The sequence below is a fragment of the Muntiacus reevesi genome, chromosome 21 (assembly GCF_963930625.1).
Source record: "Muntiacus reevesi chromosome 21, mMunRee1.1, whole genome shotgun sequence".
Taxonomy (NCBI): Eukaryota; Metazoa; Chordata; class Mammalia; order Artiodactyla; family Cervidae; genus Muntiacus; species Muntiacus reevesi.
The window spans coordinates 10,587,335-10,599,707 of NC_089269.1; the positions used below are offsets into that span (position 1 = coordinate 10,587,335).

Sequence of the window (12,373 nt, forward strand, 5' to 3'; positions counted from 1 at the left end):
GTTGGGCTATAAAGAAAGCGTAGTGCAGAAGAATTGATGCTTTTGAACTGTGGTGTTGAAGAAGACACTTGAGAGTCCCTTGGTCTACAAGGAGATCCAACCAGTCCATCCTAAAGGAAATCAGTCCTCGGTGTTCATTGGTAGGAATGATGTTGAAGCTGAAGCTCCAATACTTTGGCCACCTGATGTTGAAGAGCTGACTCATTTGAAAAGACCCTGATGTTGGGAAAGATTGAAGGCAGGAGGAGAAGGGGACAACAGAGGATGAGATGGTTAGATGGCATCACTGACTCGATGGACATGGGTTTGGGTGGACTCTGGGAGTTGGTGATGGACAGGGAGGCCTGGCGTGCTGCAGTTCATGGGGTCACAAAGAGTAGGACACGACTGAGAGACTGAACTGAAATGAAGTTAAGTGATCTTTCTGAAACATCGTTTTCACATGGGATTAATGATTCCTACTGCTTAAGATGTTTTTGTGACAATTAAATGTATTGCCTTGTGAATCATTAAATGAGATAATATACGCAAAGCCTATTATGTGATAAAGATGAAAAAAAAAACAGTAGTGAGGACTATTATCACTTTGCCATACATGTTTCTGAATATTATGAGGCCCAAAGCAAATATGTAACAGCGATCTTGAATTTGCATTGTTTGGTCTTTCTCACTGTGTTCTTCACTTGACTATTGCTGGGGTTTTTTTTATTTTTTTTTTACTAATTAGAAAATTGCCCCCCTGAAATGCAGTCCTGGATGCATTAGAGTCTGAGGTTCCTCTTTTACAAAACTGAACATTACTTTTAACAAAACTTCATGGAATTAAAAGGCTTAAACTCATACAGTTATAAAGCTATAATATTAAATATTTATAAAAATATGTCTGTATTCTTTTCTGTTCATTTCAAAACAGATGAATGTTTAGTGTTCTCATACTTCCACTTTGCAAAATAGCAAATAATAGAACTGTGTGTGCAATGTGCTAAGTTGCTTCGGCCTTGTCCGACTCTGTGACCCCATGGACTGTAGCCTGTCAGGCTCCTCTGTCCATTTGATTCTTCAGGCAAGAATACTGGAGTGGGTTGCCATTTCCTTCTCCAAATAGAAATGAGAGAGCTGGAATTCTGTCAGACTATGATTGTGCTCCTTCCTGGTCCCTGAACTCACTATTAGAAATTAAAAGCTCAAGCATACATTGAGCAATTTTTCATGTTCTTTGCAAATTAAAAATCTTAACAGAAGCCAATATTAAATCTTAAGAGTAGATGGGGGTCTGTGATATATTAAGGAACTTGAAATACATTCTGAATCTCCCTGTGGTTTTACAGCATATTTTGGTTATTTGACAGATACTACACAATTCGCTATAGAGAAAAGGATAAGGAAAAGAAATGGATTTTTCAACTCTGTCCAGCCACTGAAACAATCGTGGAAAATCTAAAGCCTGACACAGTTTATGAATTCGGAGTGAAAGACAATGTAGAAGGTGGAATCTGGAGTAAGATTTTTAATCACAAGACAATTGTCGGAAGTAAGTACTAGAACTTTTGAGCGAGCTTTCTGTACTATTTTTTTCCAGTTATAAATTTTTATTTTATTAGTTGTGTAATATGAGCTAATTCTCACTTTCTGTATTTATGAAAATATAAAACAATTTGAGCATTAATGATTCAGTATCTTCTATAGTGAGTGTTTCTTTGAAAAATGATTAACATTTGACAGTAACAAACCATTCAAAATTTATTTGGCCATTGGTCTTGTTTTAAATCAATCTCTGAACACTAACTGAGCCAAAAACAATACTGCGTGTGAATATTCAGTGAAACAGCTGGGCCAGTGGAAATGAACATGCAAAGACTTTATGGGGCCTGAGGCTTGTTTCCTTTCATCCTTTGTTTCTAACATCATTAGGATCAGTATTGAAATGATAGCAAATAAAATAATATACCCAAGTTACAGCAGTAGTTGTAGTTGTCTTCATAATGACTAATAAGATTGATTTAGGATAAAGAAGAATGAAATGAATGTCATTTTCTTTTTGTTTTTGTCAGGTAAAAGCAAAGTAAATGGGAAAATCCAGAGTACCTATGACCAAGTCCACTCTGTGGTATGTACCACGTTATTTTCAAGAACAATCTTTAAAATATGTCTATATTACACTTTTATTGAAATAGGGAAGTGGTCCTTTTATGAGGTGGTGAAACTGGATTACCTGCCTAGCTATTGAGTATTGGTATGTGACATTTTAGGAGTTAGTTTCTCAGAAAATGGAGGTAGAAGCGTTAGACGAAATTATCTCTAATTTTTTTAAAGCTCTAAAATTCTGATATTCAACATAGTTAACCTAGTATTTCAGTATTTCATTTATTTTGAGGTTATTCTTATTATCTTCTGTCCCGTGGGTTGTTTTCCACCATAAGGTGTTTCAAGAGTGAATTAGTAGATGCTCTCCTTAACCTGCCATTGTTCAAATCTTTCCTCTATTTTCTAACATTTCCTACTTAAAAGTTCAGTTCAGTTCAGTCGCTCAGTCGTGTCCAACTCTTTGTGACCCCATGAACCTCAGCACGCCAGGCCTCCCTGTCCATCACCAACTCCCGGAGTCCACCCAAACCCATGTCCATTGAGTCGGTGATGCCATCCAAGCATCTCATCCTCTGTCGTCCCCTTCTTCTCCTGCCTTCAATCTTTCCCAACATCAGGGTCTTTTCAAATGAGTCAGCTCTTTGCATCAGGTGGCCAAAGTATTGGAGTTTCAGCTTCAACATCATTCCTTCCAATGAACACCCAGGACTGATCTCTTTTAGGAAGGACTGGTTGGATCTCCTTTTAGTCCACAGGACTCTCAAGCGTCTTCTCCAACACCGCAGTTCAAAAGCATCAATTCTTCAGCGCTCAGCTTTCTTTATAGTCCAACTCTCACATCCATACATGACCACTGGAAAAACCATAGCCTTGACTAGATGGACCTTTGTTGGCAAAGTAATGTCTCTGCTTTTTAATATGCTGTCTAGGTTGGTCATAACTTATCTTCCAAGGAGTAAGCGTCTTTTAATTTCATGACTGCAATCACCATCTGCAGTGATTTTGGAGCCCAGAAAAATAAAGTCAGCCACTGTTTCCACTGTCTCCCCATCTCTTTGCCAGGAAGTGATGGGACCAGATGCCATGATTTTAGTTTTCTGACTGTTGAGCTTTAAGCCAACTTTTTCACTCTTCTCTTTCACTTTCATCAAGAGGCTCTTTAGTTCTTCACTTTCTGCCATAAGGGTGGTGTCATCTGCATATCCGAGGTTATTGATATTTCTCCCAGCAATCTTGATTCTAGCTTTTGGTTCCTCCAGCCCAACGTTTCTCATGATGCACTCTGCATATAAGTTAAATAAGCAGGGTGACAATATACAGCCTTGTTGTACTCTTTTTCCTATTTGGAACCAGTCTATTGTTCTATGTCCAGTTCTAACTGTTGCTTCCTGACCTGCATACAGGTTTCTCAAGAGGCAGGTCAGGTCAATCCTTTTCTAAATGAAGCAGCAGCTGGTTTGGTTGGTAAAATGCCCAGCCTCTGTTCAGTGCAGTTGGTGTGTGTCTATTTGTGTGTGCCTGCCATTTTCTCATCTAGAATCCTGTTCACATTTCTGATTTCTTCCTTAAAGTAGATCTGTAGATACTTAGACCAGGAATTAGTTGTTTAGATTTTTAACAATTTTTAAACTTTCTAATATGTCTGGTCAACTTTTTTTTTTTTTTTTTTTTTACCAATTTGCAATCTTGCTGGCAATGGATCAGAGTTATCTTGATATAGTACCCTGATTCTCAACATTATGTATTTCCATCACTAAATTTTTGGCTAGTGTAATAATGTAAAATGGTTTGTAAACTTCTATTTCTGATTGCTGATGAAGCAGTACTTAGTTCACTCATTTATTAGCCATTTGTATTTTCCATTTAATGACCTTTAGTTTCAGTTCTTTGTTTATTGGGCATCTTGTGGGTTTTTTATTGAATCGTTTAAGGACACTAAAGAACAAAGATTCTTTGTGATATCATCTAGAAATGTTATTGTCACATTTGTTATCAATTTTGTTTATGGGAATTTGTGAAATAGTCAAGTCTTAATTTGCTTAATGAAGTTATTTGTATTTCCATTGTCATATCTTCAGTTGCCTGATATTTTAGTAAGCTCCTCCTTATTCAGAAATCAGATAAATAATTCTCTCTCTCTTTTTTTTTTAGTTTCAGTGGTTTGATTTTGTAATAATTTAAACTATGTGGGTTTTATCTTGCTATCTTATATGCAGTAAGGTCCTACATATTTGAGGGTATGTACTTTTCCCAAATACGTAACTAATCAGCTTAGTACCAAGTATTGAATTCTGCCATTCAAGGGACCATTGTTAATGTTCCTTCCCTGGTAGCTCAATGATAAAAAAAATCCACCTGCAGTGCAGGAGGATTCAATCCCTGGCTTGGGAAGATCCACTGGAGAAGGGAATGGCAACCCACTCCAGTACTCTTGCCTGGGAAATCCCATGGACAGAGGAGCCTGGTGGGCTATAGTCCATGGGGTCACAAAGAGTTGGGTAAGACTGAGTGACTAACTCTTTCACTTCACTCCAAGGTCCCTTTGGCTTTGGCTTTCAAATCCAGTCACAAGGACGCTCTTCCATTCCCTTCTAGAACAATCCTCTCTGTTGTGAATGGTTTCCTAGGAAGCACATCTTATCTCCCACCCTCTTGGATGTCGTACTTTAGCTTACATGTGACTCAGTGTTGATTCTTTCATTCCTTCTTCACAGCAATCATATCCCAATAATTTATGTTTTTTTTTTGGCAGAATATTTCATTTAGGGTTAGTTACTCAGCAAGATTGGGAAAGATGATTGACATTTTATTCCCAAGAAATTTTATATCTCTTCCACATCATAAATAGCCATGACAAGAAGGTCCAGGAAGAAATTTCCTGCATCTATGACACAGAGCCAGATATTTGATCAGTTCAAGCTGTGAGGCGGAGTACCCCCAACTCTAGCCAGCTTTAATGAGCTGTGGTTTGAAACTCTTGGGTATTTCCAAAGGAAAACCCAAACTAATTAAAAAGATATTTTAAGGATTCTCTGTGAGGCTTTCTTCATTGTTACAGTCTGGATAGTAGAAAAAATGTTTCACAAACTTCCCTCTGTGCCTTTGGGTAGCTCCAGAACATGGGAAAGTTGTAAAAGAACCACTTGGGATAGCCTTTGACCATCTCATGTGACCACTTAGAATTGATTCTGAAAGTTGATTTGATACTTTATAGAGGTATATATTTTGGGGCTTCCCAGGTGGCACTGGTGGTGAAGAACCTGCCTGCCAGTGCAGAAGACGTAGGAGAGGAGGGTTCAGTCCCTGGGTCGGGAAGATTCCCCTGCAGGAGGGCATGACAAGCCACTCCATATTCTTGCCTAGAGAATCCCATGGACAGAGCAGCCTGGAGGGCTTCAGTCCATAGGGTTGCAGAAAGAAGGCAGTATTTCAAGAGAGATGAAATTAATTCAAGGGTTTTAAGACATGTTGAAAAATGTTTTTATTCATATATGCATGCTTACACCTAAAACTTAAGCACAGCAGAAGCTTCTTCACACCTTCTGAAAAGAGATTGGTAATGGAAAAAACAATTTGAACTTGAGGCTATCCATTTTAACAGATAAATGATATTCAGATTAAAATTTGAATATTAAATGCAGCCCCGTCTAAACTTCTGCCCTCCCAACTGTGCCATGTGACTTGTAGGCTCTCAGTTCTCCAACCAGAGATGGAACCTGGGGCCATGCAGTGAAAACACCATGCCCTAACTTCTGTACCCCCAGGGAACTCCCAAATACAGCCCCACCTTAAACATCTTGTTACATTATACACTATAACTCCTGTATCTAAGCCTGTGATCTGCAGGCAGCTCTTAGGACATTTGTGCCAGAGGACACTTAGGAGGGGTCTCTTCTCATTGGTTAGTGATTTTGTTATACTGCTTGTTAATTACTTTCAATATCACCCCTGCCTCCATCTCTAGAAAAATGAGAGTAAAGATGTATGCATAAACAAAGCCCTGATTCTCCCTATGTAAGTTGCATCACTTGAGATTCATGTACAAAAACCAAATGATAATTGGGCTATTTTCTTCATATTGGGAAGCCAGAACCCTGTTTTTATCAAGGTTAAATCTAATGTCTACTATCTGTCTTTTTTAAAAATTTTTATTGGATTATTGTTGATTTACAATGCAGTGCTATTAATAGTTTCAGATGTACTGCAATGTAATTCAGTTATACATGTACACTCATTCATTCTTTTTCAGATTCTTTTCTCATGTAAGTTATTATGAAATATTGAATAGAGTTCCCCGTGCTATACAGTAGGACCTTGATTATCTATATTATATACAATAGTGTGTGTGTGTTAATCCCAAGCTCCTGATTTATCCCTCCCCCTCGTGTTTCCTCTTTGGTAGCCATAAGATTTTTTTTTTTCCATATCTGTAAGACTGTTTTGTAAATAAGTTCATTAAGCTTTATTATATAAAAAATATAAAGGAATGATGGCTAACTTTAATATATTATTAAATAAGTTTTAAAAAACTTGTTTTGAAATTTAATTGCTGAATTAATCCAAATCTCCTGAGAATCAAAATTCCCCTAAAATAGACATCTATTTTCACCCTTCCATTTTTTTCCGCCAGAGGTCCACCTGTCTTTTAAAATGGCCTTGTCTATCATTGACAAAAAGAGAAGTAGTATCAGTTCTTAAAGTGTAAGTTAGCAGATGAGCAAATAAGGAGAAAGACAGTCTGGTCTCTCCCCCAAACACCCGAAGACTGTGTGCAGTGAATACATAGATGTCCTTTCATTCTTAGCAATCATTGAGCTAAGCAGAAACTTAAAAACTTTGTATCTACACCACCAATATCACCAAAGGTGGATATCTGATTCCTCCCTAACTGACCAGAAATACAGCAATTATCACAAGAAGAATGTTAGATTCACCTTTCGTCAGCTGTTAGGTTGAATCAGTATCTTTCGTAACTTTCATCAGGACATCCTAAAAGTGAATTAAAACCAGGATATAACAGGTCCAAATTCTTCTCATGTGGTTTAGATCTTGAGTCATTTGAAATTTGATTTTGAGCAACCCTTAGCCACTCCCCAGGGCCTAATGAAAAAGTTAAATCAACAGTGGATGTGCTGATGTCCCCAAAATACCAAATGGACAAACCTGTAAAGAGTAACTTACAAAGAATAGCATCCTTGTGTTGTCATTACTTTTCTTAAATTTAATTTTTTAAAAACAATATCAGGGGAAAGGCAGTGCAATGCAGAGTGAATCTAAAGTCCCCCACAGTGTTTGGTTACTGCTGCTGTGGTCATTGCTAGATTTGAGTGGGTTTCCCCTAACCAGGACTGAAAAGGAATCTGGGTAGACCATCAGGAACATTGCCTTTTACCACTTCAGCATCATCTTCCCATTGAGTCTCACCAACTGGATACTCAGCTACAGTGTCCCCTGAAAAGTGGTAAAAGTGAATTTCCTTAGGGCTTTCCTGGTGTCTCAGATGGTAAAGTATCGGCCTGCAATGCAAGAGATCCAGGTTCATTCCTGCGTTGGGAAAAACCCCTGGGGAAGGGAATGGCAACCCACTCCAGTATTCTTGCCAGGAAAATTCAAGGAGCCTGGCAGGCCACAGTCCATAGGGTTGCAAAGAGTTAGACATGACTTGAGCACACACACATGTGAAGTGCCAATAAACCAGACAAATATCATCTGGTATCACTTATATGTGAAATCTAAAAAAAATGATACAAATGAAATGATACACAAAACAGAAATAGACCTACAGACATAGAACACACATTCATGGTTACCAAAGGGGAGAAGGAGAGGGGAGAGATAAATTAGAGTTTGCCATGAACATATATGTGCCACTATATAAAACAGAAAACCAACAAGAACCTGTCTAGCACAGGGAAATATATTAATAATTCCTATTCCTCTAGCACAGGAAGTGTAATATATTATATATAGTAGTATATAATAATCTCTAAAGGAAAAGAACCTGAAAAAGAATATATACATGTGTTTATATATATATTCTTATAATGTGAATCACTTTCCTGTACACTTAAAACTAATGCAACAACACTATAAAATTAAGTATATTTCAACTAAAAAAACCATCTTACAGAGATGGAGTTACTACTTGCTCATTAGTCTTGGTGCATCTTTGAATTGCTAATTAGACAAGAGAATAATTAAAAGATCTAAAAAGAATTGGATTCTGGAACCAAATGATTTCCTTATTCTCTGGCAGCACAGATACAGTCTTGTCATCATCTTAATAGAAGACTAGTCTGTACTCAGATAAGAACCCGAACAGAAACTGTGTTCCATTATGTCAAGAATGAAATATTTTCTATCTCTTTTTGTCAAAAACTTCCTGGAAATAAATCATCCACAGAAGAGGAAATACAAATTGGGATAATGCCATCGACACAGCAACACATAGGTGTTTCTGCGGTAATGTGATGTGTCTCTGGACACTTCACGCTCTGCAAAACATACACTAAAGGACAAGACTCTTGGGGCAAAAAGAGGACCAGCCATTCAAAAGTCTTTGGCACTGTAGGCACAACTCTATCAAAAGAAATTAGTAGCACCTGGAGCGATACTGTGGCTCCCCTGGCAGACCTCTCCCATGGAGCTGGAGTTTGCCACAGCAAGGATTTAAATGCTCAGGAATGATAGAGACTATGAGTGATAACCCTTTCACTGAAGCAGGACAGGTGGGGGTAAGGTGGACGCACCAAGACAGGGTCACGGGCCTGGCAGAAAGGATCGTGTGGGCAAGTGCACTTATTTAGTTTTCTTATGAGAAAGCCAAGAGGTTCTCTGCCAGTATGACATCAAAGTTGAACTATTTTTTTTTCTTTCCTACTGATGGCTATACTTGTATTCCTGCTGTTCCTCCCCTCTTGCTTGGGCAAAGTTGTGTATAAATTATATTTACATTATTCCTCTGTTGACCAATAGTGTATGGGCCATGCAATACAGAAGCTTAACAGACTGCTGGTTATAGTAGCTTCTCCTAGTTATAAGTGTAATTCACTCCGTAAGGAACTTGGAAAATATAGAAAGGTACATAAAATATCAGATTATAAGGAATGACTACCATTTAAAAAATGACTATGATATATTTCCTTTTGGTCTTTTGTCTATACACATATTGTTATACAATTAGGATATAATATAAATATAAATTTGTATCCTTTACATTTATACTATACATACTTCCCACTTTGTTAAATAAATGTCAGAAATTTTAACCATAATTTATTTAACATAACCTCTGCTTTGGAATGATGAGATTGTTTCACATTGTGGTAATAAACACTCTTACACAAAATGATAACTCTATCTTCTACTACTTCCTTAGGCTAGATTGCTAAGTAGGAAATTACTGGATGTCTTAGTTCAGCAGGGCTGCTATAACAAAAGTATTGCAGACTGGATGAATGGCTTAAACAATACATTATTTCTCACAGTTATGGGGCCTGGGAAGTCAGTGTTAAGGCACTGGCAGATTTAATGTCTGGGGAGAGCTTACTTCTGGCTCACAACTATCTCACATGACGGAAGGGTGGAGGGAGTTCTCTGGCTTTTCTTTCACAAGAGCACTAATCCCATTCATCGGGGCTCCACCCACATGAGTTATTTACTTCCAAAGGCCCCACCTCCAAATGCCATCACACTAGGGATTAAGTTTTAATATACAAATCTGTGGGGCAACGCAAGCATTTGGCCTACAGCACTGGGTCCAAATACAATGCAAGAAATACAGATACTTCTTTTTAAAATAGTTCGTTAAGAGTAAGCTTTTATTTTCTGTGTTTTTTCAACGTAAGGACTTTAAGAAGAAAAATAGGCAACAGTAAGCATAGTATTGTGGCACTTCTTTGTTATGAGCATATTGTTTATTAGAATGGGAGCATGTTAACAAATCTTCTTTGCTCACAACTTTAAACACCTGTGTGGTTAAGTATCTCATTCACTACATCCTAGATTTTCAGCAGGGCTAGTACCAGGAATATCTATACCATGCATCCAGGTTAAACCAAGCTTCAAAAAATCAATGTCATGCTTGCTTACCCCTTTACCTCAGTCTAATTCTGCTCTGGATGTTTCCTGCTGCTCTTTCGTCCTGTTCATGCCTCTTCCTTGGCTGTCTTGTCCTTGGCTCACTATCCCCAGTGAGGACTCCACTCTAAGGTTAACTCTAAACATGCCCCTGGTTCAAGTTGCTCTCTCCATGACATCCAAACTTACCGTGGACACCTGAGGGAATTTGGGAGAAGGGAGAAGTCACAGTCCTCTGAGACCTGCCCTTCCAATTTTGAGGTCCGCTGGGCATAAATACATACACAATAATTGTTAAAACTACAGGCTTTAGAAGTAGAAATGTCTGGATCTGAGTCCCAGCTCTGCTTCCCGGACAAGGAAAAGCTTAGCATCATGAGTTCACAGTGGTTGTGTGTCTGAAGCAGCAGGGGGACACCCTGTAACAATTATAGGGTTGGTTGATTGGTTTTTAAAATTTATTTATTTGTTTAATTGGAAGATAATTACTTTACAGTGCGGTGATGGCTTTTGCCATACATCGGCATGAATCGACCGCAGGTATACATGTGTCTCCCCCATCCTGAATCCTCTCCCACCTCCCTCCCCACCCCATCCCTCTGGGTTGTCCCAGAGCACTGGCCTTGGATGCCCTGCTTTATGCTTGGAACCTGCACTGGTCGTCTAGTTTACATATGATAATATACATGTTTCAGTGCTATCCTGATTGGTTTTAAAAGAATGTGTAGCTTAAAATCCTTTTTTGAGAGGGAATATAAAGACAGAATTTGAGGTTCACTGATTCAAATTAAGTAAAAATACACTAGGATTCAACCCAGAGGATTTCAATTCTTTCCATTGCAATTTCTAAGTAAACTAAACTAATGGGAATTTTGAAGGTACTGCTTCTGTCAAATCTTTGGACATTTATGGGAAAAAACAAGTGAATGCAATAAAACAGAGGCAGATATATGTACTAAAGATCTTTCCAGCAACCGTTAAACCGGTGTCATGGAGAGCTTCATGGAAGGCAAGAAAGGACTACTTCCAGTTTTTAAATTATTTTTTGTTAACCATAACTCAAAAGCTGTGTCTCTTCCTCCCTTTTCAGCCAGCGTATGTCCCAAGAAAGCTAATCCCAGTAACAATCATCAAGCAAGGTAATTTGCATGTCTGCTCTGGTTATATGCTTAGAGCTATTTTAATATGCCTTTTAAACTGAGATAATTAAACAGCACATATTTTTAAAAAATATTTATGCTTATTTTTTTGAAAGATAATTGCAGTAGTAAATTAGAAGTCAACAGATAATTTTGACTCTACAAATAGGCCAAGTCTTGGCAAGGCATATTGGTTGGACATCTGGAGAAAGAACAACCCTAACAAGTATTAAATTCTATAAAACCAATTAAATATATGTGGTTTTCTTCAGGATTAAGATCGTTTAGATGTAGGAAGTCATTAATAGGATATTTTGGATTCATGAAATGATAACTGTGATTTAGAGCTCATTTTAAGGACTGTAAAGAAATCCAGGTTTCAAGAGTTATGTCTTATTTTAGCATCTAGTCATTTTTGTTTTGACTTTCAGTTTTTCAAATTATTTAAAAGACTCAATTTCCAGAAAGTTTTGTGGTGGAAAAGATTGGGCACTTAAAGTACGAATTCATTTTAAGAAAACCCAATGCCTCAAGTGTGTTTTCAAAATGGGGTCAGTTAGTATTGGACTTATCCATAGAATCTTGGCTTTGAGGATATACATTTTCTAATTCATTTTATTTACTGAGTGTGTCATAGCCTCATTTTGTGCAAGTTATTTAACTTGGGTAGGCTTCAGGGAGTGGAGCTGAGGAAGGAAATTTTAAGCTAATTAGAACGGAACACTTTCTCTACTTAAAGGCATAGGTGCTAGGATGTGCCTTCTAGCCCTTTTGTTGGTTGTGCAGCCGGCCCAGTGAGTTCCTTTCTGTTAATTAAGAAAGCATCCGATTTCTCCAGTGCAGATGGCTTTATGTTATTAGCTTCATTCTGCTGCTTGGCTGTAATTTTTTTTTTTTTCCATTCACACTATTATCTTTTGGTCTTTCAACAGTGATTCAGAATGTTACACACAGGGCCTCAACTAAATCTCCAGATAAGACTCCCTATGGAGGAACGATACTGGGTGAGTCTGTCTTGAAATCTACACCTACGTTAAGCAAATCAGGCTCTTGTTTTGATAACAAGGCTG

General features: G+C 37.9%; 1 protein-coding gene across 1 annotated transcript in view; it reads left to right on the forward strand.

Annotated features, from left to right (window-relative positions):
* ABI3BP (ABI family member 3 binding protein) overlaps positions 1-12,373 on the forward strand; it is a 265,954-nt gene that overhangs the window by 110,372 nt on the left and 143,209 nt on the right. The window contains exons 5-8 of the mRNA XM_065913797.1: positions 1,350-1,531; positions 2,052-2,107; positions 11,255-11,303; positions 12,236-12,307. Coding sequence (XP_065769869.1) covers positions 1,350-1,531; positions 2,052-2,107; positions 11,255-11,303; positions 12,236-12,307 — 359 coding nt within the window. The remainder of the gene's footprint in view (positions 1-1,349; positions 1,532-2,051; positions 2,108-11,254; positions 11,304-12,235; positions 12,308-12,373) is intronic.